Genomic DNA, 20,303 nt, shown 5'->3' with positions numbered 1-20,303 from the left:
TTTATATTTAAATTATATTTATATTTAAATTTTTATTTAGAATGTTTTTTTTTTTTGTCAGGTTAGAAAAAAAAGTGTAAAAAATTTAAAGAAAAAAAAAAAAATTAAAAGAAGCCTTACACCTTCATTTACTTTGTTCCAGAATCATACCTTGTGCCTCATTGTAAACAGTACAAACTGTAGAATAAAATGTATCATTTATCATCTGAGTCTATGATAACAATATGTTACTCTTTATTTATGGATTGAATAAAAAATAAAAAAAATTATAATATAATTATTTTAATTATATATTATTATAAAGATAATTTTTGCAAAACAAAACCACAACTTGAAAAAAAAACAAAAAAAAAACAATGTACCGTATATATCTATTACTTTGTTATTTTTTTTTTTTTTTTTTTTTATTACTTTGTTATCTTTAGCAATGACCAAGATATTGATGAGTCAATATGGCCATTGCAGAAATGTAAACATTTAAATTGTATGTAAAGCTGAAAGTTCTGTTTTTTTTTTTTCTCTTATCTCTACCCCTCAGAACATTCCAGCACAGAACACGGGATCTCAGAATGGAGTGCCAATGAGTCCGAAGGTCCCTTCTACAAGTCCCTAGGGTGGATCGTTTTACCCGGGTGGATCGTTTGCTGTAGGATACGGGAAGGACTTGCTTTTATATTAAAATAATGGCTTTTTTTTTCAACCAATTGATTATTATAAGTACTTGTTTAGGACCCACAATTCATTCAGTGCTTTTTTTATATTGTACATTGACATCAGTCCCCGCCCCCGAGGAGCTTACATTTTGTGTAATTGATCCTACCTAGTTGAGTTGTTGGGTGAATCCAAACCCTGGAGGTTAGATGGGACCCTGACATTTTAAATTTTTTTTGGGTATTCATTCAGTGCTTTTTTAATATTGTACATTGACATCAGTCCCCGCCCCCGAGGAGCTTACATTTTGTGTAATTGATCCTACCTAGTTGAGTTGTTGGGTGAATCCAAACCTTGGAGGTTAGATGGGACCCTGACATTTTTCTTTTTTTTTTGGGTGGGGATCCCTTTGACCAGACACTCGTCCAGGATAAGGGTCTGGTATGTATTTTGAGGGGGGAACTCACCCCATTAACATCTATATAAGACCCTCATCTAGGGTAAGAGTTTGGTGTAGATGAAGGGAATCCCCCAATATTATAATCTCCTTACATTAAATGAATGAATCAATGAATATTACAGTTATTTTATTTTAATGTTATATTATTATATACACTTTATTGTCAAAAGTATTGGGACACCTGCCTTTACACACACATGAACTTTAATGCCATCCCGGTCATAGTCCGTAGGGTTCAATATTGAGTCGGCCCACCCTTTGCAGCTATAACAGTTTCAACTCTTCTGGGAAGGCCGTCCACAAGGTTTAGGAGGGTGTCTATGGGGATGTTTGACCATTCTTCCCAGAAGAGCGTTTGTGAGGTCAGGCACTGGTGTCAGACGAGAAGGCCTGGCTCGCAGTCTCCGCTCTAATTCATCCCAAAGGTGTTCTATCGGGTTGAGGTCAGGATTCTGTCCAGGCCAGTCAAGTTCCTCCACCCCAAACTCGTTCATCCATGTCTTTAGGGACCTTGCTTTGTAGACTGCTGCACAGTCATGTTGGAACAAAAAGGAACCATCCCCAAACTGTTCCCACAAAGCTGGGATCATGAAATTGTCCAAAATGTCTTGGTATGCTGACGTCTTAAGCCTTCTCTTCACTGGAACTAAGGGGCCAAGCTCAACCCCTGAAAAACAACCCCTGGCACCATAATCCTCCCCTCCACCAAACGATTAGAACCAGTGCACAAAGAAAAGTCCATAAAGACACGGATGAGTGAGTTTGGGGTGGAGGAACTTGACTGGCCTACATAGAGTCCTGACCTCAAAAACATTGAACACCTTTGGGATGAATTAAAGCGGAGACTGCGAGCCAGGCCTTCTCGTCCAACATCATTGCCTGACCTCACAAATTCTCTTCTGGAAGAATGGTCAAACGTTCCCATAGACACCCTCCTAAACCTTGTGGACGGTCTTCACAGAAGAGTTGAAGCTATTATAGCTGCAAAGGGTGGGCCAAAGCAATATTGAACCCTACAGACACATAAATGTGAGTGATATAATTGCCGCGGCCCACATTGGGTCACAATGTGGAAAAGTCTCTCCCAGTGGGGTTTTTCCGCAGCAAAATTACAATCTTTAAAAAAAAATTGAAATAGTTTTGAAAAAAGTTTTTTCTTGAAAAAATGGAAACAAGATATAAACACATAGACGTTTAAAATATGAGCTCTGGTCAGAGATATGTACCACCATTCAATTCCACAATGATATAACCATACAACAATACATATTATTTAGTAAAATATCTGGTATGCAAATTTCCAACGCGTTTCGACGTGCGTGGTCAAAGTCTTCCTCAGGGGGTTAATTTGCCTATCCCGGTATTATGTAATAATAATTATGTTATTATGAAATATGCAATTGGATAATGTCTAAGCACAGTGAATAGTTTGATTTAATCTGCTTTTACGTTTTCATCCTTTTTTTTTTTGTCTTTCAGATTCCCGTGCTTTCTGGTGGTCCCGCTTCTGTTGTGTGGGGGGTCACTGTCCATGTGCTTTCCCGGCAGGGGGGTGAGGGCTGTTTATTGCCCTTTATATGCTCCGCAGGCAGGTGAAATTCCTCTTTGTGCCCACAAGATGGAGCTTTTCCCCTGCCGACGGCATCTCAGTGTTCTGACGAGAACACGAGACGTTATGACGTCACGCGCACACGCAAGACCTCAGACGCCCGGAAGTGGTCCGGTGTCCTGTCGAGAAATGTCCCCCCATCGGATAGTGTCCGCCCTATGCTGCGCAGTGCAGTACCGAGGACAAAGGAGACGCCGACAGCTGTTCATGAGCTCTACACAGCGTCTGCGCAATTAATACTACATTCTGTCACGCGCTCTCCGATGCTCGTGGGGGTGGATTCCTGAAATGGGCGGATCTTTGCGGGGCGTGTTTAGACAACGGAAGGGTGGGTTTAGCAATGTTGATGGGCGGGTTTGGTGGACCTATTAATAAGAAATGTAATCAGTAAAGTATTGAAATTCCTTGCGTTATGTACGTAACATTGAACGACAACCGCCCTTATCAGCTCTGGTCATCACTGTAAAACTCCTTCAGTCGTGTAATCAGCTCTGCCCATTCTGTAGGCACACCGCCCCTTGCAGAGTTGGACGAGCATCGAGAGCGCGTGACAGAATGTAGTATTAATTGCGCAGGCGCCGTGTAGAGCTCACGAACAGCTGTTCATGTTCAGAGACTTTCGGCATCTCCTTTGTCCTCTGTACTGCTCCTGCGCAGCATAGGGCGGACACTATCCGATGGGGGACATTCCTCGACAGGACACCGGATCACTTCCGGGCGTCTGAGGTCTCGCGCGTGCACGTGACGTCATAACGTCTCGCCGTTGCGGCGGAAGTGACGTCGGTGGCCCGGGGCTTCTGGCCTTCTGGCACGCCGAGGGAGCCATGGGCAGTGCCATGTGGTAGGCGCGTCTGGCGATGGTTTCAATAAAAAAAAAGTTTTCAAAACCAATTTTTAACGATTGTAATTTCACTGCGGAAAAATCCTCCCGGGGGGGGGGGGGGGGGGGAGGCTTTTCCACATTGTGATACTTTTGGTAATATAGTGTATTTGGTGAGTTCAGCTATCTGATCAAGACTGTCCGCGGTGATTGTATCTGCTTATATAGGCCATGCATAGAGGTCTCAGCAAAGGATAGTCCCTAATACAACTGTTGGAGTCATGCCGCGTACACACGATCGGACTTTCCAGCAGACTAGGTCCAACAGGATCAGTCCGTCGGACAATCGCGTGTGGGCTAATCCGATCGTTTTTTGTTATAAAAATCAGACGGACCTAGAAATAGAACATGTTTCAAATCTGTCCGAAGGACTCAATTCCTATCGGGAAAACCCTTCATCTGTGTGCTGGTCCGACAGACCAAATACGACGCAAGGAAAGCTATTGGCTACTGGCTATTGAACTTCCTTTTTATAGTCCCGTCTTACGTCATCACGTTCAAAACTAACAAGTCCGTTTGTGTGTGGCCAAGTCCATTCATTTCAGAAGTCCGTCGGAACTCAGCTGAAACGTCGGTTGGGAAGACCGTCAGAGCTAGTCTGCCGGAAAGACTGCCGGTGTTGTGTCGAATACTGTCCCTCCGTTGGATAGCGTCCGCCCTGTACTGTACTTGCGCAGTTCGGAGGACAAGGAGACGCCAAAGGTCTCCGAAGATGAACGCCGCCTGCGCACTGAGTCCAGGTTCAAGCCTCACTATCCAAGTGGACATAGAGTTAGAATAAAAAATTGCCGAGCGAAGGGTGCCCGAGCCCGAAGCGTGGCAAGCGAAGCGAGCCCGCGAGGGGCCCTCTTACTAAGTGCTACCGTATGTCCACTTGGATGGTGGGGCTTGAACCTGGACTCAGTGCGCAGGCGCCGTTCATCTTCGGAGACTTTCGGAGTCTCCATGTCCTCCGTACTGCACACTACTGGACACTATCCGCTGGGGGGACAGTTTTTGGCAGAACACCCACCGGTTGTGTGTATGCGGTATCAGAATACTTATCCCCATAGTAGCTGCATTGGCTGCTATAGATACACCTCTGGTGAACAGGTTATGTGGGTAAGGCCTCTTTACTGGTCCACCAGGTTGGGTGAGGTCTTTCCTATCTAACCCTATAGGACGCAAGGTTTGTGCACTCAGAGAGGGACTGTATTCATGGATCCTCCAACACCTAAAGCACCAGAGGAGGTCCAACAGATCAGCCATCTGTAAATAATTCTGACCCTGGTCTCATCTCGTACCTGGCAAGGTTGTTCACTCTTCTGTAATTAGTGATTGGTGGGATACTTACATCTCTCGTGTATGGAGAGCTGGTTTATCTGCAAGAACAAGAGAACAGTGACCCGAAGGTTCTTCTCATGAAGGATCGGTCATACAAGGAATGAGCGGTGAGTGATGGGAATGTACAGATGACAATGAATGGAAGAATAATAGCCAAGGAATAAAACTGATACAGAGACAAATAGAAAACCAGATTCCAGGCTTGTCCCCACTCAGTATTTTTGATTCCTCAACCCCCTCCCCCCCCCCCCAACAAAGCTTGAATTTGCTCACTAACTCTCTCTAGTCATCTTCAGTCTTCAAACCTTTCCTGTGCTCACCAATAAAAATGGTGGTGATATCCCAGGCCCTGATAGTTTTCTAGTCCCTTCCGTGGTCTACCAATTGATAAATATTGATCTTCTCTGATAGTGATGAGCTAAGGTACAGGCTGATAGCAGGCCGTGGCGCAGACAGGAGGAAGGAGCTAGACATTGCTGGACAACCATCTCTTGGGAGGAAAGAGCTAGACGTTGCTGGACAACAATCTCTTGGGAGGAAAGAGCTAGACGGTGCTGGACAACAATCTCTTGAGAAGAAAGAGCTAGACGGTGCTGGACAACCATCTCTTGGGAGGAAAGAGCTAGACTGTGCTGGACAACCATCTCTTGGGAGGAAAGAGCTAGACGTTGCTGGACAACAATCTCTTGGGAGGAAAGAGCTAGACTGTGCTGGACAACCATCTCTTGGGAGGAAAGAGCTAGACGTTGCTGGACAACCATCTCTTGAGAAGAAAGAGCTAGACGGTGCTGGACAACCATCTCTTGGGAGGAAAGAGCTAGACGGTGCTGGACAACCATCTCTTGGGAGGAAAGAGCTAGACGGTGCTGGACAACCATCTCTTGGGAGGAAAGAGCTAGACGTTGCTGGACAACCATCTCTTGGGAGGAAAGAGCTAGACGGTGCTGGACAACCATCTATTGGGAGGAAAGAGCTAGACGGTGCAGGACAACCATCTCTTGGGAGGAAAGAGCTAGACGGTGCTGGACAACCATCTCTTGGGAGGAAAGAGCTAGACGTTGCTGGACAACCATCTCTTGGGAGGAAAGAGCTAGACGTTGCTGGACAACCATCTCTTGGGAGGAAAGAGCTAGACGTTGCTGGACAACCATCTCTTGGGAGGAAAGAGCTAGACGGTGCTGGACAACCATCTATTGGGAGGAAAGAGCTAGACGGTGCAGGACAACCATCTCTTGGGAGGAAAGAGCTAGACGGTGCTGGACAACCATCTCTTGGGAGGAAAGAGCTAGACGTTGCTGGACAACCATCTCTTGAGAAGAAAGAGCTAGACGGTGCTGGACAACCATCTCTTGGGAGGAAAGAGCTAGACGGTGCTGGACAACCATCTATTGGGAGGAAAGAGCTAGACAGTGCTGGACAACCATCTCTTGGGAGGAAAGAGCTAGACGTTGCTGGACAACCATCTCTTGGGAGGAAAGAGCTAGACGGTGCTGGACAACCATCTATTGGGAGGAAAGAGCTAGACGGTGCAGGACAACCATCTCTTGGGAGGAAAGAGCTAGACGGTGCTGGACAACCATCTCTTGGGAGGAAAGAGCTAGACGTTGCTGGACAACCATCTCTTGGGAGGAAAGAGCTAGACGTTGCTGGACAACCATCTCTTGGGAGGAAAGAGCTAGACGTTGCTGGACAACCATCTCTTGGGAGGAAAGAGCTAGACGGTGCTGGACAACCATCTATTGGGAGGAAAGAGCTAGACGGTGCAGGACAACCATCTCTTGGGAGGAAAGAGCTAGACGATGCTGGACAACCATCTCTTGGGAGGAAAGAGCTAGACGTTGCTGGACAACCATCTCTTGGGAGGAAAGAGCTAGACAGTGCTGGACAACCATCTCTTGGAAGGAAAGAGCTAGACGTTGCTGGACAACCATCTCTTGGGAGGAAAGAGCTAGACGTTGCTGGACAACCATCTCTTGGGAAGAAAGAGCTAAACGGTGCTGGACAACCATCTCTTGGGAGGAAAGAGCTAGACGGTGCTGGAAAACCATCTCTTGGGAAGAAAGAGCTAAACGGTGCTGGACAACCATCTCTTGGGAGGAAAGAGCTAAACGGTGCTGGACAACCATCTCTTGGGAGGAAAGAGCTAGACGGTGCTGGAAAACCATCTCTTGGGAGGAAAGAGCTAGACGTTGCTGGACAACCATCTCTTGGGAGGAAAGAGCTAGACGTTGCTGGACAACCATCTCTTGGGAGGAAAGAGCTAGACGGTGCTGGAAAACCATACAGCAAATTGCGGGGCTCTATCTGACTTGCTGCAGCTTCTAATGCACTTTGTAAGAAGTGTATAGATGAAACCCCTCACAAAAATGAATGGCGTTGCTCTGTAGTAGGATTGAGTTTGGTAATAGGGCTCCTGTAATTGTCACAGCACCTTCCCTCTCTGGGATCCCTTTAGATGTGCATCCCTGCTGGCCATTGGGTGATGAAGACTTCAGCTGTGCAATCTGTTGATCAGTTGCTAGAGTACTGTTTAAAGTGGTACTAAAGGTTCGATTAAAAAAAAAATAAAAAATAAATAACAAACATGTCATACTTACCTCCACGGTGCAGCTTGTTTTGCAAAGTGTGGCCCTGGAACCCTGTCTTCTGGAGCTCTCTCGGCGCCTCCCCGCATCAGTTAACCCCCCTGGGAAGCGCTTTCCCAAGGGGTCCATAGACACGAATGCCGGACTCGGCCCCGCTCCCCGGCACCCGTGTCATTGGATTTGATTGACAGCAGCGCAAGCTACTGATTGTGCTGCTATCAATCTATCCAATGAAGAGCCGAGAAGACCAGGCCGCAATCCATCGCATTCTCGACGCGGGACTTTCAAGGGCTCGGGTAAGTAAATGGGGGGGAGGGGGGGGGGGCAGTAAGCATCGGATGTTTTTTCACCTTAATGCATAGGATGCATTAAAGTAAAAAAACAGGAACCTTTACAACCCCTTTAATTAAGCAACTGATCTGCTGATCAGCAGATTGCACAGCTAAAGTCCTCATCACCCAGTAGCCAATGGGGATGCACATCTAAAAGGGATGCCAGGGATGTGATGGTGACGTGAAAAGGTGTGATCGCAGACCACATGGTACCATAAGAAGCCTTTGCGTATCAACATCCTCATGGAGAGATGAACTGATACCGCCATGGATAATAGTCGTATAGAGGAATACAGGACACAGAATGAACAAGTAGCATGGGACAGACAGACATGGAAAGGATGATGATGTATCTGTGGTCTCACCTGGAGCAGACCTCGCAGTCCTGGAGGAACTCCTTGAGCATTATCTTTTCCTGAACTGTATGGTGGTGAGTACGTCAGAGGAGATACAACAGGGGCGGAGATGGCATTGTAGCTGGGAGGGTCCTCAGGGTGCTCAGTATTCATCATTGGAGAAACTTCTAGAAGAAAAGCCTGTTATAGTCCGGTGATAATCAATCCCCAGAGTGTAAAAACTGTAATGTTCTCCTCACAAAGACTGAACAAAACTTTACAAATGGACCAACATAGGCTGACCATACTTTCCCACACCACCACTTATCCCAGTTAGGGCTTGTATAGATGGGAGTTCAGAGTAGGAACCCCTCTTAATGGGCATATAAAGTGTGCAGCCCAAGGAACCTAGCACATGGATAGTGGGAATTCCTCATAATGGGCATACCAGGTGTACAGACCCAAGAACTCAGCACAGGGATGGTGGGAATCCCTGATAATGGGCACAGCAGGTGTACAGACCCGGGAACTCAGCACAGGGATGGTGGGAACCCCTCATAATGGGCACAGCGGGTGTACAGACGTGGGAACTCAGCACAGGGATGGTGGGAACCCCTCATAATGGGCAGAGCAGGTGTACAGACCCAAGAACTCAGCACAGGGATGGTGGGAACCCCTCATAATGGGCACAGCAGCTGTATAAACCCAAGAACTTAGCACAGGGATGGTGGGGACCCCTCAAAATGGGCACAGCAGGTGTACAGACCCGGGAACTCAGCACAGGGATGGTGAGAACCCCTCATAATGGGCACAGCAGCTGTATAAACCCAAGAACTCAGCACAGGGATGGTGGGGACCCCTCAAAATGGGCACAGCAGGTGTACAGACCCGGGAACTCAGCACAGGGATGGTGGGAACCCCTTATAATGGTCACAGCACTGTATAGACCAGAGAACTCAGCACGGGCATGGTGGGAACCCCTCATAATGTACACAACAATTGTACAGACCCAAAAAACTCAGCACAGGGATGGAGGGGAATCCCTCATGATACATGGGAACTCAGCACAAAGATGGTGGGAACCCCTCATGATACTTGGGAATTCAGCACAGGGATGGTGGGAACCCCTCATAATGGACACGGCAGGTGCACAGACCCAGGAACTCAGCACAGCGAAGGTGGGAACCCCTTATGATACTTGGGAACTCAGCACTGGGATGGTGGGAACCCCTCATAATGGACACAGCAGGTGTACAGACCAAACAACTCAGCACAGGGATGGTGGGAACCCATCATGATACTTGGGAACTCAGCACAGGGATGGTGGGGACCCCTCAAAATGGGCACAGCAGGTGTACAGACCCGGGAACTCAGCACAGGGATGGTGGGAACCCCTTATAATGGGCACAGCACTGTATAGACCAGAGAACTCAGCACAGGTATGGTGGGAACCCCTCATAATGGACACAACAATTGTACAGACCCAAAAAACTCAGCACAGGGATGGAGGGGAATCCCTCATGATACATGGGAACTCAGCACAAAGATGGTGGGAACCCCTCATGATACTTGGGAATTCAGCACAGGGATGGTGGGAACCCCTCATAATGGACACAGCAGGTGTACAGACCCAACAACTCAGCACAGGGATGGTGGGAACCCCTCATGATACTTGGGAACTCAGCACAGGAATGGTGGGAACCCCTCATAATGGGTACAGCGGGTGTACAGACCCAGGAACTCAGCACAGGGATCCCATCAGCAGAACCCCCGAGAGACAGAAGAGACAGTTATGGAGTTTATCTCTCCATCAGCCATTGAACACTGAAATGTTAGTTCTGGATGGACTTCAAATAGTCCTATTATTATTATTATTTATGTTATACACAGATAGATGTAATAGGAGAATAGGAATGATCAGGACTTACCCAGCAGACGGTGTATGGAGCAGGCTGTGTGAGCTGACACTGGTCAGGGTGGAGAAGGACGGAGATGACACAAGGAGGATGGAAATGACAGAGGGAGATGACACAAGGAGGATGGTTACACAATGACCATGATAGAGGACGGGAGGGAGGAAATGTCACCATACATGTGAGAGGAGAAGTTTATATTACGGAGCAGATGGTGATCGAGAATTGTATAAATTATCCAGCGTCCAAAAAGAAAAGTCCAAAACTATTTTCTTGTGCAATACTTTTCTTCCTCCTTGGAGAAAACACTGCGAGGGTTTCTCATAAAGAGAAAGAGAAGGAAGCCAGAGAAAGTTCAGAATCATATACAGGAAGTCAAGAAGAAGCTGAAACCCAATAAAAGGAACTCCGGGAGTATTTTGGTTTAACTAAAACAATTACAAGAAGATCTGGTGAAGAAGGATTTAGAGGTCAACAAAAACAAAAAGTTCCAGAGAGATACTGTACATTCGATTATAAAATGGAAAAGATACGAAAGCAGGCAGTGCTGGGACATGGTCATCTAGAGACCAGGCCAAACCTACCAAACTGAGTCCCCCTCCCCCCAAGATGTATAAGCATTATGTGTCACTAAAAATCCCCCCTAAAAATTGAGCAGTGATCAACAATTCCCCCTCCTTCCAGTACAAATCTGCCCCCCCCCCCCTTGCTGAAATCCCCCCTACCAGAACAATTATTTGTTTGTTGTCACAATTGTGACCTGACCCAATGCTCCAGGGGGGCCCATGCGCCCCCCTGTACACCTAAATAGAGAGAGGAGGTAGCATGTAGAGGAACTGATCCCCCCCCCCATCCTTCTCCTGCTGCCGCTGAATGCCAATGGGAGGGAGAAGAGGATAAACTGGCATTCAGACACCAGGCCGAGACAGAAGTATAGTTAAATCACACTTGTTTAATAATAAAGTAAAAATAATAAACATAGTCAAAACATAGCCAAAGTTCAGTAACCGGAACGGAAAGTCAGCCAAGCCCGAAGTGAGGGATCAATGTAGAGGAACAGCAAGCAGGATCTGGAGCCAGAAGTGATGTCAGCAAAGCAAGTCTTTGAACGGGATCGCAGGAGATTGTTTCTGTGATGTTGACCAAGGCGAAGGCAGAGATCCTCTGGGCTGAATGGCTTAAGTAGGCAGGACTGACGAGCAGGATATCATCAACAGCTGAGTAACTGTGGAGAGAGATGGGAGCTGGCAATTAGCCGACAGCTGAGTGGCCAGCTCTGAGAAGGAAGGGCTGAACCCAGCCCTGTCAAGGAGGAAGATGGGTGAATTGGTTCTTCTACATGTCAATGTCAGCTCCTATCCAGTTTCCTTCTCCTGCCCCCAGGCCCCCTCTGAGCCTCTGTACTCCCGCCCCGTGCTTTCTCTGGGCTCCTTTGCTCTCTCCTGCCCTTGTACTCTCATTGGGCCCCTGTGCTCTGTCCCAGCTCCCCCTCGCCCCTCTGCTTTCAGGATGGAGAGCGGGGAAGGGGCTTGTAAATGTGTCATTTATTGGCCCCTTCCTTGTCTAAATGAATCAAGTCAGTGATCCGTACCAATCACTGACTCTGTTCATTCATAACTGAGGCATCGTAAACTGTTTCCTGTGTTTCGGTTTGTGAATGAATGGGAAGCCTCTGTACAGGGCTCTTACCGCCCATTCATTCTGTGTTGCTGAGGGCTATTTTTCTCTGTTTCGAAGGTGAAACTTCAGAGGTCGGTTTAGACCCCTGATATCTCACCAAAGACCCCCAATGGGACTTCTAAAAACATTTAAAAAAATAAGATTATAAAAAAATTAAAAATGCAATAAAATGGTAAAAAAAATGAAGAAAATTAAACAAGATTAAAAAAAAAAACGACTGACACCAGTGGCGGAACTACCAGGGCCGCAAAGGTAGTACTTGCGGCTGAGCCCTTGGCATTCCACCACTGGGCTCAGAGGGAAGATCCCCGGCCAGGTGTTAGAGGAGCCCTTCAGGGTTTCTTGCATCGGGGCCTTGAAAGTTCTAGTTACGCCTCTGCCAGGGATCAAAAGGCAGTCAGTTTGGTACAGACAGAGGACATCTGCATGAGATGTGTGCGAATTTGCTCAGTGAAGAAAGAGGTTTCACATTTTGCACCAATGGTCGATATTTCACGTCAGCACAATTCTATTTATAGATGAGGTTGTTGTTTTTTGTGAGATATACTACACTATATAGTTTCCTTCTTTCTCTGGGAATATTCCTTGGAGGGTGTATGGGATTGGAACAATGGAGGAGCACTGACCGGGGTGAAGAAGGATAATGTTTGAAGATTCCGGGTGTTACTTCATCCAGCTTGGGATGACCCATTGCTTTACACGGCTCCATAAAGAGTTTGTAACTTTTTGAAAGAAGGAGGAAGAAAGTATTACGCAAGAAAAAAAATTGCATTTGTTTGGACTTTTCATTTTGGACTTACTCCAACCAAAGAAACAATGTGAGTTCTGCCATCAGCATCTGAAATTATTAAAAAATAATTGGGGTGAATATGACTTTGAGGTGTTTTTTAAGGTAGAACTTAAATTTCCAATGAAATATTAATCTGTTCTACCACCGTGCACCAGGAGCGCAGTCCCGTGTTTTCTATACAGAACTTTTCCTTTTCCTTGCATGCATGCAAATCATTTCTTCTTTCTATGGACTTGCATAAACTTTCAGCCGAGCGACATCCCGCGTCACATGGCCATTTCCTGTTGTGTCCGTCTGTTAAGCTCACGTGTGATGTAATTGCCTTCCTAACACTGATAATGGGAGTTTTTGTGCCATCTCAATAAATCTATCAATCACTGTCCAAGGCAGAATGTTTAATGGGACTAATAAAGATCATGTGATCGATGGTGCCAAGGTTCAGAATTGAACAGGGTGTGAAGAAAATTATGTGATTGATGATTCCAAGGTTCAGAATTGAACAGGGTATGAAAAAGATTATGTGAATGATGGTGCCAAGGTTCAGGACTAAACAGGTTGTGAAGAACAGGGGCGTAACTATAGGGGGTGCAGCAGTTGCGACCGCAACTGGCCCCTTTGCTGCAGGGGGCCCATGCAGCCCCCTCTACATATGGCAGGTAGCAGCATAGGTAGCTAGGGGTATCAGTGTACCATGCACATGGGTGGCTGGAGGGTGACTAGCAGAGCTCCATGCTCGACTATCGCACTGGCTGCTCTTTATTTGTGCATTCCCCGCATGACCTGTGTCCTCGGCCGGCTCTTCAGAGTACCCCTCTCCTGCTCCATGCAATGCCGCTCAGTCCGATGTCTGTTCTCCCCAGCCAGAGTCCCGCCCCCCCGAGTCCGGTCCACACTGCACTGCATACTTCTCCCGGGTAAACAAACTTTAAGCACCCAGATGCAGTGCAGCCCTATGAGAGCTCCCCCTCTTCCCCCGTCATACACAGATGATGAAAGGTCTTTCTGGGAGATATGCTGATCACCCGTCCAGCACACTGGATGGAGCCCAGGCCAACATGGATGAGTGCGCAGCCTGCAGCTTGGTCATGGTGAGTGAGAGGACCCCATCCCCCACACACCATTACATACCCCTCCATCTGGGGACAGGGGCCCCTTCTCACGTGGGTACAGGGACCCCTCCTCACCTGGGGATAGGGACCCCTTCTCACCTGGGGGCAGTATCTTCATCTGCCCTGGAGAAAAAGACCTAATTTCTTCTGGGGACGGGGACCCCATCCTCCCTAGGGACAGTCCCCCAATGGGGCACCTAAAAATTGAAAAAGAAAATAATTAAAAAAAACTACTGATGCCAGTGGTGGAACTACAGGGCTCACAAAGGTCATACCTTTGACCACGCCCTGGAGTTCCACCGCCGGACTCGGAGGGAAGGGCCCTGGCTTGGGTTCAGGGGGGCCCTTCATGGTTTCTTGCATCGGGGCCCTGAAGGTTCTAGTTACGCCACTGGTGAAGAAGATCATGTGGCCAATGGTGTGAAGGTTTGGGACTGAACTGGCTGTGAAGAAGAATCTCATGACCAATGGTGAGAAGGTTTGGCACTGAAAAGGATTTGAAGATGATATGATGACCAATGGTAAGAAGGTTTGGCACTGAAAAGGATGTGAAGAAGAAGATCATGTGACCAATATGAGAAGGTTTTAGACTCAATAGACTGTGAAGAAGATCATGTGACCAATGGTGAGACGGTTTGGAACTGACCAGGTGTGAAGAAGATCTTGTGATTGATGGGGAGAAGTTTTGGGACTCATCAGGCTATGGAGAAGATCATGTGATTAATGGTGAGGAGGTTTGGGAGTGAACAGGTTATGAAGATTATCAGGTGACCAATGGTGAGAAGGTTTGGGACTCAACAGGCTGGGAAGAAGATCATGTTGCCAATGGTGAGAAGGTTTGGGTCTCATCAGGCTGTGAAGAACATCAAATGATTGATGGTGAGAAAGTTTGGGATTCAGTAGGCTGTGAAGATCATGTGACCAATGGTGATAAGTTTTGGGACTGAACAGGGTGTGAAGAAAAACATACGATTTATGGTGAGAAGGTTCATGACATTGTATAAGAGATGTAGTATACCAAACTACCCGACCCAATTATACTCCACCAACCCGTATCTACAATCACCCCATTAACATGAGACCACACCAATCATTGGAGTAAAACATGGCCGTAGCAGCCTCTTTTATTAACCAATAATATTTTAACTTTTTAACATAACCATAAAAAAAATCTGTCATGAAGCATATCCCTTGCCTAGCGTTGGTCTTTGCTGGACACCTCCACCTACTATCAGATTCCACTGGCACTGCGGCACCTTTAAATATATCAATAGGACTCTCGCCGACATGCTGGCTCTGAGACAACCCACTGACCAGAGTGCACCCATTAATCACTTCCAGTTAAACCCCTGTTAACTGTAATACCACCATCAGGACCCATACCCCCGATAGATCCCAAACCCATGCTTCCGAGGTGTCTTCCTTCTCCCACAAAGACCAACACCCACCATAGCACCCCTTACCCTTGGGTGCCCCTCCACACCCTCAATGCTCCCTGGATGCCATCCTGCAGCCCAAGAGCCCACATATCTATCCCCACATCATTCAGGTGTACTCCATCCCCTCTCAGGTACCTCCAAGTATCCACCTCCAATTCCCAATGCCTAATAGCCAAGACCCCATTCCTGACAACAAATCTAAATATTTCCAAGCCTTATTAAGTCTGTCCACTGACCTAGCTAGCTACAAATTAGTCCAAGCAATCATGTCAAACCAAATGATCACCATATCGGGGAAGGCCATGCGGAGCTGCCAGAGATCAAATTTGATGTCTCTTGATATGTCCAGCATTGATCTTACCCCTAAATCATTGCCACCTACTTGCAAAATGAATAAGTATGGTGGCCTGTCCCAATGCGCAAATTTGTGCACCTCTGAAACCATTCTACTCCATAGCATTCCTGGTACTCCCAACCACCTTATGCATGCTTCCCTTCTGGAAATGCCCAACTGCCTCCCTTTCGGCCTATTCCCCCATTTTGCTCCCCAAAACACATAAGACTGGCCCATTATCCAGACCAATCTCTGCCTTCCATCTGAAAGAGAAGAAAACAAACTCCAAATAACCACAGATTCATCATTACACTAGTACAAATCCCCAATGCCCCCTCCCCCCCGGCTCAATCTACCAAAAGGTGGGGGCTGACATAAATCTGGAACCTCTGATTCCCATCCGCCAATGTGTTTGACTGCATCATCCGTTAAACCACTCCTCGCCGCCTCTCTAGCCGGATGATTGATTGAGATTTGTTGATTGGTTGATGAGAATTCCTTCTCACCCAATCCTGAAGTCCTTAAACCTTTCTGAAACTTTTCAATGAATTGGAATTGTGACAAGGAGGACCCATCGGAGTGTATGAGAAAAGTCCCTACTACCCCCGGGCGTATAGCCAAGAATTTATTCACAGCCTCCACCGAACACAACAAACAGGGACCCAGGCAAAGAAAAAATTTGCACCTTCTTACCCTTACCCCTTGGTTCTTCTTTGATCGCCGAACGATGAGGGACACCTCATCCTCGGTGCAGCATACCTCCCGATCCAACATGCCCCCATGCACTACTTTAGATGGGCTAATCCGCTCCCCAATCCTGAATGCCTCAAAACACGCCAATGTAAAGGCTGCTCTAAATAACACTGCCTTATAGGCTGATGAACACAAACTCCCCAATTGAACCACCAACTTCTGTAAAAGCTCAAATTACACCGGGCGCCCGGTGTCCCTATGTTTTTGAGAGCGCCTGTACCCCTTCAACGCTTGCTTCACCCAGAAATATTTTGTGAAGTCTTGACACCCCTTTAATTTAAATAAGAATGCCAATCCAGCTAATTTCTTATCCAGCACCAAAACTGTCACCCCATTTTCCAGGTTTTCCTTCCTTTCACCATGGGCACCAATGGGCTTAGCATGGCTTTTCATGGGCACCAATGGGCTTTTCATGGCTTTTCATGGGCACCAATGGGCTTATCGTGGCTTTTCATGGGCACCAATGGACTTTTCATGGTTTTTCATGGGCCCCAATGGGCTTTTTGTGGCTTTTCATGGGCACCAATGGGCTTTTCATGGGCACCAATGGGCTTAGCATGGCTTTTCATGGGCACCAATGGGCTTTTCATGGGCACCAATGGGCTTAGCGTGGCTTTTCATGGGCACCAATGGGCTTTTTATGGCTTTTCATGGGCACCAATAGGCTTTTTGTGGCTTTTCATGGGCACCAATGGGCTTTTCATGGCTTTTCATGGGCACCAATGGGCTTAGCGTGGCTTTTCATGGGCACCAAGGGGCTTTTCATGGGCACCAATGGGCTTAGCATGGCTTTTCATGGGCACCAATGGGCTTAGCATGTTGTAGCCTAATAGTTGTTTTTTTTTTTCCATTTTTTCATCCAAAGTCATAGTACTAACAGGTGCACACACAAAAGATATTCATATCTACCTTGACCGGTAAGCTGGATTTATGGCTTCCATGTCATCCCCGTCCCTGTGTATCATGGCTTACTTGTGCTGTGCTATGTCTGGCCTGAGTATGGGCGTCTCTAGGGCCAGGCACCCAGGGCAAGTTAAACTAGGGTCGCCAACTTTTCTTCAAACCCAAACACCTTAGCTGTGCACAGCAATTTTTCTTTTTTTTATAGTATAAACTATACATATATTTTGCAATTAAATAACATTTCTAATCATATGAGGTTAATCAGAAGAGTCCCCCTCTACATCAGAGTCCACAGAGTTCCCCCTTAAAATCTGAATCTACAGAGTTCCCCTTCTTCATATGAATCTACAGAGTTCCCCTTCCACATATGAATCTGCAGAGTTCCCCTTCTACATATGAATCTGCAGAGTTCCCATTCTACATATGAATCTGCAGAGTTCCCATTATACATATGAATCTGCAGAATTCCCATTCTACATATGAATCTGCAGAGTTCCCCTTCTACATATGAATCCGCAGTTCCCCTTCTACATATGAATCCACAGAGTTCCCATTCTACATATGAATCCACAGAGTTCCCATTCTACATATGAATCCACAGAGTTCCCATTCTACATATGAATCCACAGAGTTCCCATTCTACATATGAATCCACAGAGTTCCCCTACTACATCTGAATACACAGAGTTCCCCTTCTACATATGAATACACAGAGTTCCCCTTCTACATATGAATCCGCAGAGTTCACATTCTACATATGAATCTGCAGAGTTCCCCTTCTACATATGAATCCGCAGAGTTCCTGTACACTGTAAGGGGGACTCTTATATAAGGGAGAACTCTGGGGACTCTAACATAAGGGATGCTCTGGGAACCCTGATCTAAGGGGGAACACTGAGAACTCTTATGAACAGTGAGGACTCTGATGTAAGGGGGAGCACTGTGGCCTCTCCGGTGTAAAGGGCAACTGTGATATAAGGGGTGCTTTGAGAACCCTGAACCACTGAGTACTCTGATGCATGCTGAGGACTCAGATATAAGAGGGAACACTGTGGCCTCTGGTGTAAAGGGGAACTGTGATATAAGGGGTGCTTTGAGAACCCTGATTCCCCTTAGTGTACTCACTCAGAGGCAGGACAGAGAAGGGGGGAGACTTCAGTCACACACAGGGATGGATGGTGAGCTCACTCACCCCTTGGCAGTCAGCACCTCTCATCCAGATGTATCTGAGGCTGCTGGACTTCAAATTCCCCCACTTTCCTTTTCTGAGGCACAGCCATGGGGATTGGAGTGTGGGCAGACACAGAGTGGGAGGGGCGGGAGGAAGAGGAGAAGATCGAGCCCTCTCTCCAGTTCCTTCGGGGGAGTGCGGGGGAACTGTTTATGCTGCTTTGGACAGTGTGAAAGAGAGTGTAATGCCCCGTACACACCATTGGATTTTTCAACAGCAAATGTTGGATGTGAGCTTGTTGGCGGAAAGTCCGACTGTGTGTATGCTCCATTCAACATTTGTTGTCAGACTTTTGCCAACAAATGTTGGCTAGCATGTCCAATCATGCAGCCAGCAACCCTGCTAGGAAGCCAGAGTCCAGTCTGAATAATGTGTCTTGGTTTCAGGCAGTTTGAAAACCCGGACACATGATTTTCAAACCTGAACTGTCCGGGTGAATCCCAGACAGGTGGCCACCCTACAAGTTACCCAGTGCTGCAACCGCCCAACTTTTTTTTCTTTTTTAGTTTCTGTGTTGTGGTGAGACTCTTACTGCAGCACCGGCTCATTCCCCCAGAGCCCAGGAAGGCTTCTCCTTGGCTCTGAAGTCACATGACACACCTAAAGGGAGGACTTCCCCTCACTGAGGACTGCACTAGTCAGGGTTTGGTGAGTGGAATTTGGGGGGTAGATCACTGTACTGGGGGGGGGGGGGGGTTATTTGAGGTGGAGGGGAGCTCTGTACTGGAGTAAATTGGTAGGGAGAGAGAAGGATCAGTACTGGGGGGGGGTTATTTGAGGTGGAGGGGAGCTCTGCACTGGAGAAAATTGGTAGGGAGTGTGAAGGATCAGTACTGGGGTGTGGGGGGTTATTTTAGGTGGAGGGCAGCTCTGTACTGGAGGAAATTGGTAGGGAGAGAGAAGGATCATTACTGGGGGAGGGGGGGGGGCTTGAGGTGGAGGGGAGCTCTGTACTGGAGGAAATTTGGTAGGGAGAGAGAAGGATTAGTACTGGTGGGGGTTATTTGAGGTGAAGGGGAGCTCTGTACTGGAGGAAATTGGTAGGGAGAGAGAAGGATCAGTACGGGGGGGGGGGTTTATTTGAGGTTAAGGGGAGCTCTGTACTGGAGGAAATTTGGTAGGGAGAGAGAAGGATCAGTACTGGGGGGAGGGTTATTTGAGGTGGAGGGGAGCTCTGTACTGGAAGAAATTGGTAGGGAGAGAGAAGGATCAGTACTGGGGGGGTTATTTGAAGTGGAGGGGAGCTCTGTACTGGAAGAAATTGGTAGGGAGAGAGAAGGATCAGTACCGGGGGAGGGTTATTTGAGGTGGAGGGGAGCTCTGTACTGGAAGAAATTGGTAGGGAGAGAGAAGGATCGTTACTGGGGGGAGGGTTATTTGAGGTGAAGGGGAGCTCTGTATTGGAGGAAATTTGGTAGGGAGAGAGAAGGATCAGTACTGGTGGCCTAGGTGGTCTGAATATGATGGGGGGGGGGTGATGGGGGGGGGGGCGGGTGCAGCAGCATTTCCTTTTTTGGTGAAGATCTGCTTTATGGTAAGCTCAGACAAAGTGTTAGCTCTCTGGCTAGTTTCAGTGTGCACAAAATCATATGTAGCACAAGCATTTCGTTCTTTATAATGATTGTACTGAGGTTTATGTGTGTCTGTGAGATTTTCACTGGTGGCAGAGCAGTTAAAGCCTATTTTTATGGGTACAAGGAAGCTCGGGCTTTTATGTAATCATGCCTCTCCCACTGTTAACACAATTTTTGGTGGTCATACTGATTGCAGTGGTGAGACGCCACACTATTACTGTCCTTGGGATGCCCGAAGGTCCCCCCAAGTATTTTGCAATCCTAGCAATGCCCCCCTGGCCCGTAGGATGTTCATTTCAGCACCATACACTTTTTCCTAATTTTTTTTTTTTTTCGTTTAAGTTGGCTTCATGATGGACTTACCACCGTCTTCAGGTGAGGAAAAATCAGTTTGAACAAATG

The 20,303-nt window shown here is 47.1% G+C and overlaps 1 protein-coding gene across 2 annotated transcripts in view; it reads right to left on the bottom strand.

Annotated features, from left to right (window-relative positions):
* Window positions 1-10,407, bottom strand: part of LOC143962111 (phospholipid scramblase 1-like) — a 24,447-nt gene extending 14,040 nt beyond the window's left edge. Inside the window, exons 1-3 of one of the 2 annotated variants that reach the window (XM_077471436.1) lie at window positions 10,104-10,407; window positions 8,206-8,363; window positions 4,934-4,961 (exon numbers count right to left, since the gene is read on the bottom strand). In XM_077471436.1, coding sequence (XP_077327562.1) covers window positions 4,934-4,961; window positions 8,206-8,352 — 175 coding nt within the window. In that variant the 5' untranslated portion in view covers window positions 8,353-8,363; window positions 10,104-10,407. The remainder of the gene's footprint in view (window positions 1-4,933; window positions 4,962-8,205; window positions 8,364-10,103) is intronic. The other variant, XM_077471437.1, reaches the window with a different exon arrangement.
* Window positions 10,408-20,303: the final 9,896 nt, after the last annotated feature.

Source organism: Lithobates pipiens, unplaced genomic scaffold (assembly GCF_037356315.1).
Source record: "Lithobates pipiens isolate NorthernLeopardFrog02 unplaced genomic scaffold, aLitPip1_a1.2 Scaffold_8, whole genome shotgun sequence".
Classification (NCBI taxonomy): Eukaryota; Metazoa; Chordata; class Amphibia; order Anura; family Ranidae; genus Lithobates; species Lithobates pipiens.
The sequence above is the reverse complement of the archived record's forward strand: the minus strand, read 5'-3'. Positions and strand labels throughout refer to the sequence as shown.